We start from the raw sequence: 21,109 nt of genomic DNA, 5'->3' as shown, positions 1-21,109 counted from the left end.
ACACACACACACAAACTGCCTTTGTAGCTTGCATGACTCACAAGCGGGGGCACATGAGGTTACAATCAGCAGCCACTGTGCACACCAGCAACGTGAAAGGGTCCCCGTGGGTCGGTGCTTGCAGAAAGGGACCCCCACACACACACACACACACACACAAAGCAATAAATGTATGCTGGAAGCAGTCTGAAAGCGAGGCGGGGGGCGGGGGCATTTAATACGAGGGGGTTGCTGAAAGAGATTCTTGAAGGGAGGAAGCGAGGAAGAGACTCATGTTGCCTGTAAACTTAGACAGGAACGTAGGCGAGAAGTTGTTCTTTCCACTCTGACGTACCAACAAAGAACTCACACCTCCTTGCTGTGTGTGTGTGTGTGTATATGTGTGTGTGTGTGTGTGTGAGAGAGAGAGAGAAAAAGAACCCAAAGTTCTCATTCGGATCCAATCACTTGGATTATTCCGATCCAAATACACAGTCATTACGGAAAATCTGTTTTAATGATGAAAAAAAACATGTTTCTGGTCAACGCGTATATAATTTTGTTTGTAGCTTTCGGCAGCTTCTGAGACATTGATACCTTGGATTTATTTGCTGCCTCACATTAATTCATGTATTGCTAATCAATCTGGAAGGGAGAGCAGTTTGGCCTGTTTTGAATTTAGTTGCTAGGATAGTCCTCACGTTTATATTTGAATCACAGCTTGGGCCTTTCAGGTAGCATCTCTTATGCAGCTTGCATCCAGTGGCTCCCTTCAAAGCATTTCAGAGGAGAAGAGGGATGAAGGGTCTAATGATGGAAGCCAAACGTGTGACCTTTTAGGAGGATTACTCCCCATTGTTTTAGGTTATCATTTATGTCTTATGCATGTGTAACAAACCCAAATAAAGCAGCATCGATCAGGCCCTGGCACACGCATGTCGAGTGTACTCGCCAAACTCTGGCTTCATGCTTCCGTGTATTTCTGCGACCATAAATATTGCAAAAATAGGCCAGGTAAAAAGAAGGTAAAAACATTAGGTGGTCTAAAAATGTCACGGAAAAACAAGTAGCAGTGAAAGGTTTGGACACATTTTCTCCAGAAAGTCTATAGTCAAAAATATATGTTTAAAAGTGTTTGAGAAAAAAGTCAAAATATATTGTGGTGTAAATATGTCAGAAAAAAATATTAGGTAAAAAAAAAATGTAAGAGTCAAAATATGTAGCGTCGAAAGATTTCATAAAAAAAGATGAGGGGAGTCTGCATCGTGGCTTGATTACTGATCAGAGGCAGGTGAGGGAACAGGTGAAGTGACTTTAGGCTGATGAGTAGCGAGGAGAAGGTTTCTGTAGTTTTTTAATCCATCCAGTCTTAAGCCACATTTTCTGGATACCTGGTGGAAGAGGATCGTTAGGGGCAACGGGGAGCACCTGGTGATCCTAGTCTCCCTCCCTCCCTCCCTCTCCCCCCCCTCTCTCTCTCTCTCTCTCTCTCTCTCTCTCTCTCTCTCTCGTGCTTTGCTTTGACTTTCAGGTAAGTGCTTTTCGTTGTGTTATGTTTACACACATACACCCATATCTTACATTTTGTTAAAGGTTTCTTATGGTGTATTCCTTTTTGTTATGACCACAATAAAGACCGAGGTAAACCTTCACACACAAATGTGAAGTGCGCAAATGTGCAAAGTTGAATGGACAAAAATATTCGTTATTTAATGTTAAACAGTTTTGGGGAAATTTTATTTTTATGAATCCAAACTGTTTGTTTGTCCTTGGCAGGTTTGGACACGATGACTGTGCCTGTCCCTACGTGTGACTGTGTGTTTACATGCAAACGTTTCCCATGTAGAGAGCATGGGTCCCCTTAAAGGACAATGGGTGGACGGGTCCCTGCCTGGAGTAGAGCGGGTGCGCCGGGAACCGCAAAGTTGGCGGTTCGAGCCCCAGCTGCTCCATGTCTAAGTGTCCCTGAGCAAGACGCCTAACACCTAATTGTAAGTCACTTTGGATAAAAGCTGATGTGCTAAATGACCAGTAATGTAGTGTAAGGCCCAGCAGGCCTTCGCTCCGTGTCCTAACTCTCTCCAGCAGGTCCTCGCTGCCTACTGCCTCTTCGGAGTAATCTACCTCTTCTAGCTGTAAGCATGTTTAGAAATCTGTCGGCGTCCAGCCTGGTGGCCTTTTTGTTCTCACCGTGGAGAAGACGACATTTCCCATCCATCAACCGTCCACTAACCACATTCCTGTCTTTCTGCTCGCCATCCATTTGTGTGTAAAGCCCCTCCATGCAGATCCATACTCTGGATTACCTTGGCAAAGAACATGAAGAGGGAGGCCGAGGCTTTGGGAAAAGATAAATGGATGCATTTGCATTCATGCCACACATCCACAAGAAGTGACCTACTTAAATCCCAGGAAGCTAATTGTTTTGTGTCAACACCGTATTGTATCCATGAACATTGATGCAACCGTCTGGCTGGATCCATCAATTTGACAACATTGGAAATTGTTTGAATATCCTGCTTCACTTAAGTGACCGGCAGAGTACGGACATGGACGGAGCCTGCATGCTTTAATGCCCCACTGGTATTTTATTACACGGCAGTCCGACCAATTCAAATGAACCTGTGCAGGCGTTCAGCCTCCTTGGTGACCGGAGCCCACGGAGGAGGCCGTGGCTTTGCAGCAGATAATAGTCCCCAACGCCTGACCAGGATATGTGTTCATGTTGTATCTCTAGCACCGTTTGGACAACAAGTCAACATGCATGTAAGAAAGAAAGAAAGCAAGAAAGAGAATCTCAAGGATGAAACAAGAGCACCATCTGCTGGTTCCCTCTTTCCCCGGACAGCAAAGCGCACCAGTATGAGCCCCCAGGTCATTGCCTCTGGTTTGTGTTTATTTTCACCTGATGAGATCGGTTCCAGGTTCCCAATGCTCTCGTAGCAGGGGGGGGGCAATGGCAGAAACGCTGACTTCCCCTCAGGCCCTTAAAGAACCATTCGATTTTCTTTAAAATTCACCACGTGAGGCGGTGCCGCAATCACACGTCTATACTTTTACAGAAAATAAGAGAAAGCACAACGTGCGGTACGTATTTCTCCCGCAGTTTTCTGTATGGCACAGCGTTCTATTTATTGAACCGGGTCGTGGAGGATTTACCCAGCTATTTGGAGCCACGCTCTCCCTGCAGCCACAGCTTGAACAAACCAAAAGCCTTTAAAACGTACATTTATCCCAAACATAGCCATAAAAGAATGACACGGCTCGGCTCTGTCCGTCATCCGTAGTTCAGTCACAGACGGAAACATGGCTGCACGTCAAGTACGCGACCACAATTACAAAGCAGCACAATGCTGTGACAGAGCGGGTGAATGATGAAAATGTAGTGTGGGGAGCCCTCGCGTTGAAGCCAGACACTGGGCCAAAGGGTGGGCCCGTTTCTTTTGTTTTTCCAGAACTGAGTAGAGAGAGAAGGTACATTTTTGGCTTTGGCATTTTGTTTAATGCACTTGAGAGCTAAACATATATGGCTCACTTCTATGTCCCTGACCTCTGACTTTTGTTTAAAACAGCTGGAATTGAAAAGACTTTGGAATAAAAAGTTTAGCAGAAATTACATCACAGATATTTCATTTTTTCTGATTTTCTTTTGGTGTTTTATGACTTTGTAACGGCACCATCCACGTTACAGATCTTAACCGTCTTTGGGAAAGCACTAGAGGGGGCTAATGGAATACCCCGACAGGTTTGAAGCAGTCCTTTCTCTGTCTCTCTGTCTGTCCTTCATCCACAAGAGCGTCCAACAGCAGAGGGCTCGGCAAAGTACTCTCATTACCTCACAGGACGGGGGAAAATATTACCAAGTGGCAGAGATCCCATGGCTTAAATAAACAGACGCCTGTCTGCTGTGAATGCACTACAATTTAAATAAGGTTACGACTGTAATCATATAAGAACACGCCGAATAATATTATGACAGCATCGGGAGCGTGGACGCCAACCTTTACAGGGGTATATTAGTGGATGGCTTTTATACAACAAATTCACAGCAAACTTCAGTTTTTCTGTGGGAAGTTTGGGAAGCTTGAAATGTTTGTGACGGGGAGTCGTGTTATTTTGGATATGCACTACTTCAATGTTTGGTTTTGCTGCTATGATTTCATTGGGTGGTTTTATGTCCCATCAAAAAAACTTTTTTCAGAATGAGTAAATACACATTCACAGGAATTACAGCCTCCTGCCCCCCAGCATTACCCTTATCTTCATTTGTAACTTCCTCATTGAATTATCTCAACTATCTTGTTTACTTGCAATTTACAGTATTTCTCCATATTGGGATTTTTTGTTGATTAAAAAAAAAACACATTACCGTATTTAAGGAATGTGAAAAGTGTAAACTTCCAACACTTTATACACTTAAAGTAAAATAATTGTGTACTTTGCAGTTACAATTTCTAAACTTTTACAATAACAGGTTAAAAGGTGCAGCAGTCCGTCAGAATGTTGGTGGAAAAGAACAGCAAGTATGGAAATAAAGGGGGGGAACACGATGTTCTTCATGTTGACACATGTTGAATGAAAGCACTGACTGGAGGACGCTCAGTGTCTGAATAATTAGTGGTTCGTGCGCTTGTGAGACATTTTTTTAAAATTATTATCTCACTATTCTGCACTATTTTTCCACCAAAAGTGGGAAGAGTCCCCAGACCCGCAGCAGCGGCAGCCATGTGTGCGGGTTGTGGGAGGGTTCAACCCCCTCCACCCTCTATACCGCCAATCCTCCTCCTCCACCACCCACTCCCCCCTCGCTCGCCTCACCCCTCTCTCACTCTCGCTCAACCTTTTCCGCGACTCCAGGTCCCAGGTCGGGCGACACTCCGACGGATCCCCCACCCCCCCCCACCCCCCTCCTCCCGCGCCACCTGGAAGCGAAGATGCGCGCGGTCGGGGCCGTGGGAGTCGCCGCGCTGTGCGCGCTGCTGGCCGCGGCGGTGCGCGGCGGCGCGTCTGTTGAGCTGGCGACGCTGGTGGAGGAGCAGCTCAAGCCCGAGTCCTCGCTGCTGAAGCCAAAGGTCATGATCGCCATCGTGGCTCGCAACGCGGCGCACAGCCTGCCGCATCACCTGGGCTGCATCGAGCGGCTGGAGTACCCGAAGGAGCGCATAGCGATCTGGTGAGAGACCCGGGCTGCGGCACGCGGCTGGCTGCGGGACGGGGATCGCTCTTTCTGGTGTTAATGCTTTGCAAAGATTTCTGTCATATCCATCGTCTACTTCCAAAGTTTCAAATGTGCAACTTCCGAGACGGGCTTTGGTCGCAGAGGGCCGCGTTCTGCGTTCTGCATGGCCAGCAGCGTGCGTCCGAGTTAATTCTAACAACAAACGACACCCCCCCCCCCCCCCCCTGTTGCTGCGTTTTACGATGCTCTCAAACTCGCGTGTCTGCCAGCATCCAAATTGCACGCTGTGTGAGAAGATGAAAAGGCTGCTGTGCATGTTGGGTTAGGCTTAACCCTTAATCACCCCCCCCTCCCTCTTCCCCCTTTGCCTGATTCAGCGGAACCCAGAGCTTTAAAACAGCACGGCTGCCAGATATGGATCTGTGTTGGGAGGGGGTAGGCAGGTAGGCAGGTAGGGTCCTGTAGTCTTGTTTGGTCCCATACGAGCAGACTGAGATAATATACAGTTAACAAAGAGGGACCCTGCAGGTGAGATGAAAGAGACATTGAGTTGGTCTGACAGCAGGATTGTGTGTGTGTGTGTGTGTGTGTGTGTGAGAGAGAGAACTTTTGGAAGTCATGCGTAGACAGTATGCTATGCAGGCCGGTCTGATAGGAAACATAACTGATTCCGAGGGATTTCGAATGGAGGCAGTCAATGTTATCATCAAAGTGCAGACTTGATGCTGGGTGCACCCCCCCACCCCCCCCCCCACCCACACCCCCTCATCTACCCCCCTGCCACCCTGTTACACTGGCATTCTTGTGCTGCGTTTTCCTCTACCGAATACCTCGCCCTTCTTTGCAGAGAGCGACTGTCTAGACTAGAGACCCTCACCAAAACACACACATAGCTGTTCGCTAACTTCGCTTGAGAAACTCAATACAGAAGAAGAGGGGAAAGGGGCCCTTCCCTCTGCTGCTGAGTGACCGAGCTGGTGTGGCTCTGTGAGAGGAAGAGACCCATCAGATATGAGCTGCATCTCTCCGCCATGCAGCCAGTGCAAAGGAATCACTCTGTGTATTTGAGGCAAATAAATCCAAGCATGTGGGTGATAATAATGAAGTTGTGGCTAAACTCGTTAGGAAAAGTACTCCACACTAGCCCTGCGCCTCTTTGTGTCTTTTTGTCATCATCGTTGCTGGTCAGCGTGGGAGCCAAACCACCCAATAAATGCCCAAATGTAATTCAACTCTCACGCACAGGGTGTTGGAGTGCAGTGTGACATCAGGACGACAGTGCGAGAGAAAAGTAGGAAAGGAAGGACGCCAAACACAGGGACTTTTCACTTTTAACATTCCTGTCCTCTCTGGACGCTTCAGTGGCTCGGGGGGAAATAGAGCGAGGGGCACCATGTGGGACGAGGGTCTCCAGCTGGACTGCAGCCAAGAGCTTTGCATTCAAGGGCGTCGTGTGCGGAAGGAGACGGCGGACAGACAGACAGACGTAGAGGAACTTCTGCTGAAACTAATGCGAGGGGACACAATGTTCCTCTCCGGAGCTTCAGGCCTGAGCAGGACAGACGCTTGCTGTTATTCCTCCACCGCTGCTCCTCTCAAACATGCAATCCAAGGGAGACAGGGCAAGGTGGAGTAGTGAAGAAGGATGTAGATGATTAAACATAATAATCGGGGTGGTGATCAAAGAGGAAAGACACTTCGTGGAGCAATAGTGGAGCAGCAGAGGGACACCAGCTCCCTCTTTCACCATTTGGCTCCCACAGGGCCGTGGAAATGTTTGTCTGCGACACAGTTAAAAGTACCAAAGGTTTCTGAGGGTAAACGGAGCATTCTGCAGTAAACGTTCCCTTTCCGGTTTTGAGAAAATGTAGTTCCCATTACGGCGGCGCCCAGAAGTTGATATTTCTATAGTTCTATTGTGTCTTGCTTGTAGAAAGGCTAGTATTTGCATTACAGTTCTATCATGAGTTTTATAGACTTATTTTAATCATATTGTAGCTTCACAGCCGTCTGTTATTGTTGTTCACATACAGGATTTGCAATAAGAAAAACAAGAAAACATAGTTGACTTCACGGCCGAAGTTACCTGCAGCTGTAAAGAGAATCTGTGTTGAAAGACAAAATTCAGCTCGTTTCCAAATACTTAGACAGGCTTTAGTCGGTCTGAGGGCTGTTCGGAGGACCAGAGCTTTGCATTCGGGCCTGCTCACATGATAATATGCACACACTGCCCGTGGTCATGACCCCCCCACCCACCCGGACTCATGCTGCCAGTTGTTTGGTCAGTGAAATAGGCCTTCACAAGTCTTCCCTCTGCATGTGGTTGCAGGTTGCGTGCCGCTGTTAAAGAGTGAAAGAATGCAGGGCATTAGAGGAAGAGGTGGGGCCGGGCCGACGGGAGGTGGTCAACAATGTCGGGAACATTACCCACAGGGCATTTAGCAGGGTCGGCTAATCCACATTAGCACAGTAGCTCGACCACGAGGACTCTTCTCTCTCTTGTGGAATTCACAGGATGTAAAAGCCTTCAGTAGATGCTGTCAGCTGAATCGTCTTCAGAGAACGACGGCTGCAATCCGGGTGCAACAGAGTTGCTGTGGACATACAGGCCCTTTCAAAGAAGTTATCGGCTTATAAACATAAATATGCACGGCAAGCTTGAGCATGCACAAGGTGCTCCAGGTGTGCCTGTCTTTGTGTTTCTGTGTTTATATACTGAGCTATTTCACCGTATAGCTGCTTATTCTCACTCCTTCTGAATCAGAAGTGATCAAAAGTGGAAAGAATCACGCTTTAACTAACGTCATGGTTCTGGTAAATGCGCAAGCGTGCATGTTACTTTTCCCACGTGGCTGTGTGTGTTTTAAATGCTACAACACACGTTGCGGTTGTGCGTTCCTGCTCGGCGCGTTCCTTTGGCTCGGCCCCCGATTTCCACTCACTTTCCCGAATTACGCCTTAAAGCCGTCGGCGAGGCCAGAGACTCTGTATGTGGAGGATCTCTGAACTCCCAATCGGCATCAGCTTTTGGCAGTCGCCTCCAATCCGTGGGAAACTGAGAGGGTCTTTCAACATCTGCGCAGGTATTTTGACAGAATCACCAGATTTTCTTTTTCCAGATCAGCAGCTGGCAATAACAAAAGCTCCACTGGAGCAGAAGGACGTTCTTGCTCTAGCTACTTCTCTTTTTTTAGTTTCCCCGACGCTGTAAACACCATGTACGAACTTATAAAGCCGCAAATATCCGGAAACACGTTACAGAACATTTGACATCAAAGCCATCGGCACATTAACTGACACGACCAGTTAAACTTGAGTCTCAGATGTGGTCAAAGCACAGCTGCTGTGAGACTTCTACAATATGTCGCAGCCACATGGAAAATTGTTTGTGTCTCTTCAGTCAGCATTAAAAGTAAACATGCCCAAATTATTATTTCATTTTTTCAAAGTCAATTATTACATTGAAACACAGAACAAATAAAGTTTAAATTCTGGTCTATTTTACTGAGGACGTCCCTCCTCTCAGTTCAGGCTACTAATTGTTTTTTTTTGTCTTAGTTGACTTAAATCTTCCTTCATTTTCAAAATTACCAACATACGTCGGGCTAATACAATACTTTTAACGGTGCTTTTGTGTCATTTTCTTTGCGGAGAAACTCAGTTTTACATAATGTAATCTAATAGATTAGTTTACTGAGAAGTCCTTTAGATGAGGACAACTCTATAATCACTAAAATACTTCCCTTCTGCTTCAAACCCATTTGTTTCTGCTTACAAAGTACGTAAGTATGGTTTCCTAAAACAGCTCTCAGCAACAGTTACTGAAGCAGGAGGAAGCAGTGCATTAGTTGGGGACTGCTGTCAGCAGTGGTTAATAGATATTTGGTCTTCTGGTCTTCTATTTGGCACAAAATGTGTGACCGACTCAGAATGGCCGCTGATGTCTCCTGCTCGGTGAAGCTCATCACGCGGTTGGCGACGTCACTTTGAAACGGGCCTTCAGTGTTACCTGAGATGCACTGAGTCGTCATTTGTGCAAAAGCTGCAGGCCATCGGTCTAAATAAATACACCCAATAATGGTGTTAATGGTAGGAATAACTAAAGTGGTCCATTTGCCAAACTCTGTGACTTCAGAGTGTAATCTTTGCCAGCCTTTCGCCGAGCCTCAACCAGCCAACTCCGTAGAGCCGAGGGACGTCGTGGCTGCCAACAGCCCGCACCGGTCCCCTCGGCCCTGTGGCAAGAAGGTATTCATGGGAACACTTTTTTCCTGTGCACCCGGCTCATGATTTAAAGTCTCAGAAAACTCTAATCCCTGAGCCTTTTTTAAAAATGTCATTCTCTTTCTCGCCCCTTGGAGTCAAAATATATTTTACCTGCTAAAGACTGAATTCTTGCTCAGATGCCCGATGTGGCTCACTTCCACCTCTGTGTTGTCAAGGGCTTGGCAGCACAGCGATAATAGAATGTGCAAAACCGGGACACAGACTGGCATCTTGGTATGATAAGCCTCACCTGGGGAGGGAGAGGCCCGGATGAGGATGAAACTCACTGTTCATCAGCGAGGGAAAGAAGAGAATGAGAAAGACCGGGGGCCCATGTTTTCAAAGAGGAAAGATAATTTTAGCATCACCCATCTGTCATTGTAAAGCATCATCCATCTGTCATCAATTTCACTGCTTACCACTGTGCTCAAACCCCCCTCACTCATTTCCTCCCCCTTTCCCAACAACTTTCAGGTCCTCCAAACCCTCTTCCATCTGTTTTTCCTTCGAGTCTTCTCTTCTTGTCCTCTTACACAACCAGTGTTAAAGCATAAATGGTTTGCTTGTGTGTTTTTGTATTAAACCCAAACCCAATACCCATTATCGACATGGGCTTGAGGTGTATCGGAACCGATATTTAGGATTGAGTGGATGGAAGTCAGAGTTTCTAACCAGAGAGTTTGCAAAAATGGTGCCGATCTGCAGGGAAATTATTAAAACAAATATCCGTGCCATCCCATATGACCGCATTGCGTCAGTGTATGGTGCTATACCATGAGAGCCATGCGTCTGGTACTGCAGGCTCCTCTCGTCCCGTCCCCTGAGACCAGGGAACACTGGCTGCCCTTGACATTCAACCGCGATAAATGTGTTTTCCACCTCTTGAATATTACACTTCAGTGCGAGCCCACCGGTCCCGGCTACTTTTGTTGACCCTGAGAGTCATGAGGAATTTCTCTTTCACCTCCATCTCCTCCCCCCCGCCAACCAAGGGCCAACCAACCCCTCCTCTTTCTTCAGTGCCCTGCAAGGTCATCGAGAAGCCTGCAGCCACGTCAGCCTGAGACACACACACACACACACACACACAGGGGCATGGTTATTATGTTTGAAAGGCATCTACGATCTGGTCTGAAAGAGGCTTTCTTGCTTCTTAATTACACGCGGCACCCGGTCATTATTGGCAGCGGTATTAGATTGTTTATTTAATCAGCAGTCAGCTGACACGGACCCGCTGGATCAGTTGAAACCGGTGTTTAGCTGAAAGGGCCGGTCTCTGAGAGGAGCCTCTGTGTCTGAGGCCAGATGTCAGCCTTCTCCTCCGGGGACACTTTCCCTGATACCCGACACACTCCTGCACTAGATAAACCTAAAATACGTGTGAGAGAGAGACAAAGGGGGTTGTTGTTCACGTTACTGCAGGTGATGGAGACGTGACCAACACGTCTGTTCCTTCTGGTGGAGGAGGGCTGCAGTGAACAAACTGGCTTTAGCATCGGAAGCTTAGTGAGGGATTGTTTGAACTAGAGACGTGACTTGTCTGCTGCTCCACTGATTAAAGGACATGTGTAATATTTGGAGGGTCGGGTGTGCTGAGATTCCCTAACCAGGGCAGAATGAATGCTGTTGAAGAAACGAGAGAGTGAGAGAGAGAGAGGGGGAGGGAGAGGGGGACTGGCGGGTCTTGTAGGTGAGATTTTGGGGGGGAAATGTGGTGTCCAGATGTTGATCGTAAAGACAGAAAAGGGGAGAGGGCGCCAAACCTCAAACGCCGCAGGCAGCGGATTAATGGGGCTGCAATTAACTGTGAACTTCAAAACAGGCAGCGGGAAGAAAGAGAGCGAGATGCTGAGGTATGGCGGGCTGAGGAGGGGGCCATCATTGTTGTATCGTTATGCTGAGGGCAGTGGAAGGAACCAACACATTACACATCGTCCTCAATAGACAGATTTGTGTATTTACATGTTGGCACGATAATCTAATACTTCCCTTTTATTGGCAAAATGAGCTTCTTTATGGAAATAATCGTTGAATTGAGATACAGTTTTAATTTGTCGACCTTCAGTTCCAGGACACAGGAACAGCTCATGAATGTGCTTCTCACGTTTTCATATTCATTCAGATTCATCATTAGCATTTCAATGTCTGATGATTCATTTTAAATAGGGTTATGATGAATTCTGTGTTGTTCTTTCTCCCCTGTCATTGGAGGATGGTGGAGCGCATTTATTTACCCCAGCTATGTGCAGTTTGGCGGTTCAAAATACATGTATACATGTTCCAATGTGTGTGCACACGTACTCATTACCTGCTTCAGTGCGTTTCTAGCTCAGGCTCGTACAACAAGCGCAGAGAAGGACTGCACACATGCATGTGCTTGTAGACTCAAACATGTATATTTAAAATGGTGAAACGGCCACTTGAGCAGATAAATGACCATTTGCACTGCTGCAAAACCGACATTCCCAGGATGTACGAATGAACATCGTTATGTTTTTGTCACACGTCGGCAAGTGCAGACACGCATAAACACACACTCGCACATACACACATGCTAAGATTATTTACCGCCGCGTCTCCTGCAGGCTCACCGCCCCTCCACAGCTGCTGGTTATGTGTGAGGATGTCGGACTAAAGATTTTTTAAATTCCCGAACCCGAGAGGGCACTGCTCCTCCTCTGACTAACCCATGCGTACGATGCAGGACCGTGCATGTCCTTGTGTGATTCCCTTTCCATGTGTGCGTGTGTGCTCGATGTTTTCGTTCTGGTAAAAACATCTGTTTCTGAATAGCAAATTGTGGGTAAATATTAAGTGTGGACACTGAAAGTACGAGTCGGTGTGTTTCTATCTCTGTCCAGCCAGTCTAAACTCGGGTGTGATTTTGGATGCAGGACAGCGAGGAATATTACAGAAAGCAGTGGAAAACTCCACCTCATTAAGCGCGTGTGTGTGTGTGTGTGTGTGTGTGTGTGTGTGTGTGTGTGTGTGTGAGCGTGTGTGCGCCAAAACCACACGAAGGACAAACAAGCAGCAGCGGCAACATTTTCACTGACATCATTTGCTTCCGTACTGGTCTCCTGTGCATTAATATTCACATTCAGATGAAATAAAATGTCAGCTTCTATTTAATGCAACGCTTGCTTGGCATATCCGCCTTTTTATTTACGTCTGTCGGAACCGTGACTCCTCACACTCCGGCTGGGCAGCCAATTAGGAAGCGAGGCCGCCTGTTGTGACATCAGAGAGAGTAATTAAGGATGAACGTGGAAGCTCCGACGTCTTGAACGCCATCTGAACCCCGTCTTTGACGCGGCTTCTCGCCTCGTGGGTTTCCGGAGGGTGTTCTCCCGCTGGCGTGACGCCCCGCGTTGTCTCCCCTCTGCGTTTCAGGGCAGCGACGGACCACAACGTGGACAACACCACCGCTATGCTGAGGGAGTGGCTGAAGAGAGCCCAGAGCGTGTACCACTACGTGGAGTGGAGACCCATGGAGGAGCCCAAGTGAGTCACGGTTTCCTCAGGAATCACTCCAGGGGATCAACCCTTCGTCTTTTAGTGAACCGCCCTCTATCTTTTGTGTCAGGTCCTACACGGATGAGTGGGGGCCGAAGCACTGGCCCCCTTCCAGGTTCAACCATGTGTTGAAGCTGAGACAGGCGGCGCTGAAGGCTGCCCGCGAGCGATGGGCCGACTACATACTGGTAGGACTTTTCAGACCATTTTGTTTCATATTGGGCTTCTTCATACGCCGTGACTGCCACACTGAAGGCCCTCTCCCCTCTTTAGTTCGTGGACAGTGACAACCTGTTGACCAACCCCCGCGTGCTGAACCTGCTCATGGCCGAAAACCTGACCTTGGCCGCTCCGATGTTGGAGTCTCGCTCGCTGTACTCCAACTACTGGTGCGGCGTCACCCCACAGGTACGCTTCACGCTTTAACTCACCCCAGCCCGGCCGACCGGATTCGTCCACCCCCCTCCCTCCCCCCTCGGCGCTCATCGTCTGCCTCCTCTCCGTCAGGGCTACTACAAGCGGACCCCGGACTACCAGCCCATCCGGGAGTGGAAGCGCCTGGGCTGTTACGCCGTCCCCATGGTGCACAGCACCTTCCTGATAGACCTGCGGCGCGCCGCCAGCAGGGACCTGGCCTTCTACCCTCCTCACCCGGACTACAGCTGGGCATTCGACGACATCATGGTGTTTGCCTTCTCGGCTCGTCAAGCGGGTGCGTTTTGAGAACTCCGGAAAATCGCAGCCGACCACCACATTTGTAGCGGGGACGCGACGCGGCCGCCGTCCTTTGAGGACTGTTTGCTGATGAAATACTGAGGTCACAGTCTATCGCAAACTGGGTTTTGTCCTGCAGGTGGACTGAGGGCTTGAGGGTGTGCCATTCCCCAGCTAACCGAGAAGCAAATACATTAAAGCCTTCACACAAACAAATACAAACAATGCATAGCAGTGCATTTAAATACAGAGCAAATTAGTATTCAGAATTTCTCGATTCCTGCTCGGCTGATGACCGATCATCATGGCGGCTAATGTCAAACTGTGACTACATAAGTATATTATATAAATACATTTCAGTAAAACTGAGGTCTGGTTTGCGGGGTCCAGGTGTGCAGATGTACGTGTGCAACAGGGAACATTACGGCCTCCTGCCTGTTCCTCTCAAAGCACAGCAGAGTGTGGAAGAAGAAAGCGAGAGTTTCATACACACCATCACAGAGGCTTTAAGTGAGTACACACACACACACACACAGCTTCTAGGAGTAGTGTCTGTACTCTCCATCACGCCCTGTTTACCTCCCCTCTCGGGTTTGTTTCTTCTCCTTCTTGACCTCTGTAACCCGCCGTGATAACATCCTGTCACCCCTCAACCCGTCTCTCTCTCCTCCTCCTCCTCTCTGTTTATTCTCCCCCTCTTGGCCTTTCACACGGCTCCGATTTCAAATAAAGCAAATTAAATGGGCCGCCAGGATCCGGCGGCAGCAGTTAACCTTTCTCCTCCCTCCTCGCCGCCGTCGACAGTTGACCACGACATCGAGCCCTCCGAGCACCTGTACTCCCCGCCATCGCCGCAGAGCACCATGGGCTTCGACGCGGTGAGTCATGAGCTCGGCCAGGAGGACTCTTCAGCTTCCGTCTCTGCGCGTGTGTGTGTGTGTGTGTGCTGCAAATGAGCAACTCCCACTTCCTGTTTTTGCAGCATCTCGTCGTGTCATGAAGTCCTTGTTCTCTCTTTGCCTTCTTCTCTCGCCGCGTTCCCCCTCTGACCCCGAAGTTAGGTTGTCCCGGTCCAAAGAGAAACTGTGCCATTTAGGAACGCACTCCCAAAACGGAGGTTTTCAAAGCTAACTAGAACGTTTTCTCTTCAATGACTCCGGCACGATGTCTAGATTTTCCTGATTAACCTGAAGCGGCGCCTGGACAGAAGAACCAGGATGCTGAAGACGATGTCTTCACTGGGTCTCCACCCCACGCTGACGGAGGCGGTGGACGGAAAGTAAGTCACACCGGCCTGCATGTGCACGATGAATCAAACACGCAGCCTTTAATAACTTGTATAAATAGCTGGGCTCCCCGGGGGTCCGATAAGATGACGGCTCCGCTCCGACTTCCACACGACCTGCCTGAACAGAGCTTCGCTGTTTGTGGCAAAAGCAGCTACTTGCTTTCTCGCCTGGGCGCTTATTTTAATCCAACGTTTGAGAATGTCCTAATCCTTCTTCCAGCCGCCGCTCGTCCGACTAAATACTAACGTAGTTCTTTTCCCACTACTGCTCCTGCATTTCCTTTCTCCATCCCCCTCAGAGCCCTCAATTCATCCCAGCTCCAGGCTTTAGGGATAGAGATGTTGCCGGGCTACAAGGACCCTTACTCGGGCCGAGTGCTGACCAGAGGGGAGATCGGCTGCTTCCTCAGCCATTACTCCATATGGAAGCAGGTGAGAAACCAGGCCTTTGAGTTTGCAATGCGTATTAAAGATAAGATAAATATCAAAAAGGGACAATCTGGACAGCAGGCCAAACGTCAGCGGCCATTCTTTCATTCGATCGTGTTTTCTGATCTTCAGGTGTTGGAGCGCGGCCTCGAGAGGGTTCTCCTTTTAGAGGACGACGTGCGGTTTGAACCCAGGTTCAAACGCCGCCTGCAGGCCATTATTGATGACATAGACAAAACCCAGCTGGACTGGGACCTGATGTGAGGAAACACACACCCCTTTTCTCCCCACCGCGGTCACACTTTCAGGCTTTCTCTAATATCTACGGACCGCCTGTGGGAAATATCATTACATATCACACAAACATCTACTTGGCCTCCACTGTGATCACACAAAAACACTATTTTGCGCCGTGGCTCAAGAATTTTTATGCTAATAGCAAGTTCGGTGCGGCGAGTGGTCGTAAAGCAGGAGCATTTGTGCAGGATCTGATAACAGGCTTGATCGGCTGGTGCATTCTAGTCTGAATCCCGTCCGTTCTGTCTCCAGCTACGTGGGGCGTAAGCGCATGCAGGTGCAGCAGCCGGAACAGTCCGTGGACGGCGTCAACAACCTGGTGAAGGCCGACTACTCCTACTGGACGCTCGGCTACGCGCTGTCGCAGCAGGGAGCCAGGAAGCTGCTGGCTGCCAAACCCTTATCGAGGATGCTGCCCGTCGACGAGTTCCTCCCCATCATGTTCAACAAACACCCAAAGTCAGTCCGCGCTGCCTTCTTTCGGTGTTTTTAAATGGCAGCAGCAGGAATAACGTGGACAAGTAACATGTACTTTTTTAGCGTTCTGGTTTGTGAAGTATTTGCTGAGGGCCACATAGATGACGGTAGGTGCTCCCTACGTCAGGTAATCCACATGAAGATGCAAACGCATCAGGCAGTAAACCAGCGCGGGACCCGCGGTGCCGTAGTTATCAATACACAGACACGAATGTTTTACACAGTGGTGTAGTGTTTGTACTCGTGTGGTAAACCACAACCCCCATCAAGGCCCACTCCCAAGTTCTGATCCTGTGTCTTTTCAGCACCTTCTTCTTCTTCTTCTTCTTCTTCTTCTTCTTCTTCTTCTTCTTCTTCTTCTTCTTCTTCTTCTTCTTCTTCTTCTTCTTCTTCTTCTTCTTCTTCTTCTTCTTCTTCTTCTTCTTCTTCTTCTTCTTCTTCTTCTTCTTCTTCTTCTTCTTCTTCTTCTTCTTCTTCTTCTTCTTCTTCTTCTTCTTCTTCTTCTTCTTCTTCTTCTTCTTCTTCTTCTTCTTCTTCTTCTTCTTCTTCTCCTTCTCCTTCTCCTTCTCCTTCTCCTTCTTCACACACAGGGCAGGGATTGTTCCTGTGGTTCAGTGGGTACGGGGCTCTGCGGAGCAAACACACAATGCCTGCTTTCATCTTTCTTTCCATGCTCGGTGACTCCTGCTGTGTCTCTGCTGCACCTCCGTCCTCGTCTCCGCTTCACCTTCTCGTCCCTCAAACCGGCCGTCCGTCTCAACTCTCCTCGTTCTTCATTTGTTTTCCTTCTTTTTAAATGTTTCTTTTAACGTTCCCTCTCTCCCCTCAACAAACCTTTGCTTTCTTTGCACACCTTCTCCCTCCCTGTGTCACCCGCCTTTCCTCCCCCTTCCGTCTCTCTCTTTAAAGGAATGTAGGCCGGCGCGGCTCTTCCTGTTGGTTACAGAAGGGGACAGGATTCCTATTGATGCAGGCCTGAGTGTGGGGGTGGGTAGAGATGGACACCGGGTGTGTGTGTGTGTGTGTGTGTGTGTTACTATATAAATACATGGAGATGTGTGTCCACTGTGCAGTGTATAGATGACTAGACAAACAGGGAGAGAAGGGGAGTTTGCTCAAAAGGGGAAGAAATGGGAAACATGGACGTAAATGTAGAAAGGTAGCTGGGAAAATAAAATGCGAAGAGGAATACGAGACGGTAAACCCGGCGTACAAGACCTGACTGCGTGGACGGTGTGTGCGCGCAGCGTAATGGAGGTGTCCTCGCGGGGGGAGTTGACCTGCACGGTGACCTCCGTCTACGGTGCGACCCGCCGGGCTGACACGCCCCTCTGCAGGCTGACAGAGGAGCTTTGTGCTTTTACTTTGACACTGTGTTGACGCGAAGAGGATACCGATTAGATGTTTCATTATTATTATTATTATTATTATTATTATTAGCTCCCCATTGAAACAATGTTGTTATAAATACGTTATCTCCGGCGGCAGTGAAGACTGAACTCTTCCTCCGCTGTGAACACGGAGCATGTGATTGTGCAGCCGGAGATGGAACGCATTCTTGTCATAACTGAATTGCGCTGCAGAAAGGAGGGGATCCTGTTCCCCTTTATGATATCCTGTAAATCTGCCGTCCGCACGGAAATTCAAATCCGGGACATTGAGTGTGGACACCAGTTAACATACAAGTTGGTGTAGTTAAATCCAAAACAGCCATAATCATTCTTCCTCTCTATTCACTTTGGTATAAAGCTGATGTCACATTTCTAAATGTTTTTAACGCAATTTCTTCCCAATCGCAGTCAGTGTAGAAAAAGCTGATGGAGCTTTTTTCATTAGCTATCTGATTTCCGATGTGCGTCGATTTAACCCGTAACCCTGGGGGAAACTCTTCGCCTTTACATCACTAATCCCCCCCCACCCTCCCTCCTCTCTCCTCCTCAGCACCCAGTTCATGTCTCACTTTCAGCCGCGGGACCTGAAGGCCTTCTCGGTGGAGCCGCTGCTCATCTACCCCACCCACTACACCGGAGAGCCGGGCTACTTCAGCGACACGGAGACCTCCACCATCTGGGACGACGAAGCCGTGGCGACGGACTGGGACCGCCAGCAGGCCCGAAAGACGGCGCAGCAGGGCAGCATCCACGCCGTGGCACAGAACAGCGTCGGCGGGGACTCGCCGCCCCCGGCGGCTCGAGCCTCGCGGGACGAACTCTGATGACACTCGGAGGAAGACAGCGAGGGGGAGAGAGAGAGAGACTCGTACTTGGGGAAAAGACACTTGAACCACAAAAGGACATTCTGTACATTAATTGACATATATACACACACACATGGATAAAGCCAGAGTGAAGATGTTAGTCCACTCTGCTGCCTGATGAAGGGACACTGAGGAGAGGAAGAAGACGAGGAACTGGGAAGAGAGCCAGCCGGCCTTTGACAAAAGCTTTATTTATTCCCCATGTCCGTCCTCTGGGCATGTGGAGACGGTCACAGCCCGCAAAGAAACTTCAGCAACACACAAGACTGCTGACAATTTGAAAGACTTGAAAGCAAACAATAATAATTTCCACAAATGAATGGTAACGTTGTTCAGGATAATTATTGTTATTTAAAAAAAACGAAAATTTGTTTGTTTTTATGGGCAGCAAACAAATAAAGAAAGCTTAAGTCTTAAAACTCCTCAGTCCGTGCATTGACGTGTGTTTACAGAACTGAGGCTGCGTGGAAGGACACACACACACACACACACACACACACCGTACCCAAGGGTGCCACTGCCCCGTTGATGTCACACACACTCACACATGCGGGGGAGTGCAGCCCCGTGTTACCAAGCAGCAGGACAATAAAGGATGTCTTTAGGGTCAGTGTTTGTCTCATCTCTCACTTGCACAGCGGGCTGGTCCTGCTAGTCACCCGTAGGTGTGTCCTCTTCGGACCCCGGCGTTCAGAATACACACGCGTGGGGACTCTTTGCGGTACCTGAATCATTTGCGTGCTCGACGCGGGCCGGACCAAAAAAACTGCATTGTTTGTGTTTTCACTTCCTCCGGCTGAAGCGTGGATCTGACACAGATGTCAACTTGGGTTTGGGACACAAACGCTGCTCTCGTCATCTCTCGTTCCTGAAACTTTCTATTATCTCCCAGAATGGAACACTTCTCCTTCCTTCAACTGAAAAATAAGCCTTGTGGCATTACACGAAACAGTCGTAAAACATGAAAGCGGCTGCAAGCTCCCAATAACTTGCAGGTTAAAACGCTGAGGCCGCTCGGCGGGCGTGTTCGCTCCCACTGTTCCTCTTTCATAGTTCCTGTCTGCTGTGGGATCTGACAGAGAGGGAGGTGGAGGGTGTGGAGCTGATGTACAGGTGGTGGTGGTTATAGATGATGGGCGGAGGCAGGGGATGAGAGGATTACTAGGCACAAAGGAGATCTATTTCAAAATGAATAGCTGGGAGTTACTATCAGAGTGAACCACGAACAGACGTCACCCGACTGTCGAGCCAGGAACGTAGTTCTTTAAAAGATTCCTCGTCTACACCTTTGACCTTTTAAACGGCAGAGCCAGAAGAGAAGAGTTTATGCTGTCATCTGCAGGACACAAGTGGAACGACATGCAGCTTTTAGTTTGCTCGCATGTTAGTAATACCAAAAGGATATGAAACCTTTTTTTCAGGAGAAGGCCAGTGCACTTAAAAAAAACAGGATTTCCTGAATACACATTGACACTTATATAACTCTTCCTCAGCTCGTTGTTGTGGAACTGCACATCCTGTCTGCATTCATTATGGCAGAGGAATGTCATTGCACTTCTGCCTTCAGGAAGGTCGATTCACAGGCCTGCATGCAGATAAGCCTGGAAGACGGAGACGCCTTTAATGAATCTGACACATTCTGACGCGCCTGCTGTCAGTCAAACCACAAGCATCGGCTCCATCCGATCACATTAGTGCTCAGGTTTCAAATGACCTGACACCAAAGGTACATCCGTGGAAAAAAAGGTTCACAAATAATTGGTGACGGCAACTGGGAATCACCATCATCAGATGTTTGTGACCCTAAATGACACGTGGTCAAGTTGAGCCCGTTTTACTTGATGGTGAAAAAGCGCACTCTGCTGGCGAGACGTTAAACAGTCAGACGCGTTATTTCCTGGAGAACGCACGATATGTTTCCTGCTTGTTAAGATCCAGCAGTGTCACAACCCACGTGTAGTGACACCTGAGCTCAATCACAAGCGCAAGATACAAACAGCACATGGTTCTACAGGATCTCTGAAAGTAGTAAAAGAAAGACTGACAACCAAATAAGAAGTTATGAATGCACAGACTTCCACGTTACAGTCAGTGATGAAGAAGCCTGCGTTGTCGAGCCCTCCACCTGTGGGTGGAGACAGAGCCCCACCGGCCTGCAATCAGTCACGTGAGTGATGATCAACTGAAGAGTTCTCCTGTTTGGTTTGAGCGTCTTAAAGATAAAGACCCAATAAAAGTCAAGAAAAGGGCAACATTTATTCAAACATATATGCATATATACATATGTATGTGTGTGTGTGTGTGTGTGTGTGTGTGTGTGTGTGTGTGTGTGTGTGTGTGTGTGTGCATGTGAGAACTCTCCCATCGTGTATAATCATTTAGTCAGTGTGATGCAAATAGAGCGAGACAATTTGGACCACATCGGGTTTTTAAAAAAATTGGATTCCAGTCGCATTTGCATATCTTTACTGATGATCCTATTAGTGCGGTATGCAAATGCTAAATCGAGGATGTCAAACTCTGAGTCATCAAAGGGAACAGCCGGTGATTCGTCTGCGTTGCCGACGACTTGATGATGTCTTATGCAACGAGGAGACGAGGTTGCTCAAGCGGGGGATGTGAGTCAGTGGCGCCGAGGCCTCTGACTAACGGAGCTGCTGTCAGGCCGTGTTCTTTTTGACAGAGAGGGGTCTCACACATACACACA

General features: G+C 48.4%; 2 protein-coding genes across 2 annotated transcripts in view; one reads left to right on the top strand and one right to left on the bottom strand.

Annotated features, from left to right (window-relative positions):
- The window catches only part of npl (N-acetylneuraminate pyruvate lyase (dihydrodipicolinate synthase)), a 64,619-nt gene that overhangs the window by 36,958 nt on the left and 6,552 nt on the right, over positions 1-21,109 (bottom strand). The gene's annotated exons all lie outside the window — the stretch shown is intronic.
- Positions 4,745-18,824, top strand: colgalt2b (collagen beta(1-O)galactosyltransferase 2b). Its single transcript, XM_040184582.2, has 12 exons — positions 4,745-5,152; positions 12,818-12,928; positions 13,011-13,128; positions 13,214-13,348; positions 13,448-13,652; positions 14,045-14,164; positions 14,459-14,532; positions 14,827-14,933; positions 15,242-15,374; positions 15,504-15,631; positions 15,921-16,127; positions 18,087-18,824. The coding sequence occupies exons 1-12, from the start codon at positions 4,914-4,916 to the stop codon at positions 18,358-18,360; spliced, it is 1,851 nt and encodes a 616-aa protein (XP_040040516.1). The 5' UTR covers positions 4,745-4,913; the 3' UTR covers positions 18,361-18,824.

This window comes from Gasterosteus aculeatus, chromosome 8 (genome assembly GCF_964276395.1).
Source record: "Gasterosteus aculeatus chromosome 8, fGasAcu3.hap1.1, whole genome shotgun sequence".
NCBI classification, from domain to species: Eukaryota; Metazoa; Chordata; class Actinopteri; order Perciformes; family Gasterosteidae; genus Gasterosteus; species Gasterosteus aculeatus.
The sequence above is the reverse complement of the archived record's forward strand: the minus strand, read 5'-3'. Positions and strand labels throughout refer to the sequence as shown.

Bases quoted from the DNA above. Each gene is read 5' to 3' on its own strand.
- colgalt2b (XM_040184582.2), top strand. From the start codon at position 4,914: ATGCGCGCGGTCGGGGCCGTGGGAGTCGCCGCGCTGTGCGCGCTGCTG. The intron at 14,165-14,458 runs GTGAGTACACAC...CGCCGTCGACAG, and splicing joins CACCATCACAGAGGCTTTAA to TTGACCACGACATCGAGCCC. The intron at 15,632-15,920 runs GTGAGGAAACAC...TTCTGTCTCCAG, and splicing joins CAGCTGGACTGGGACCTGAT to CTACGTGGGGCGTAAGCGCA.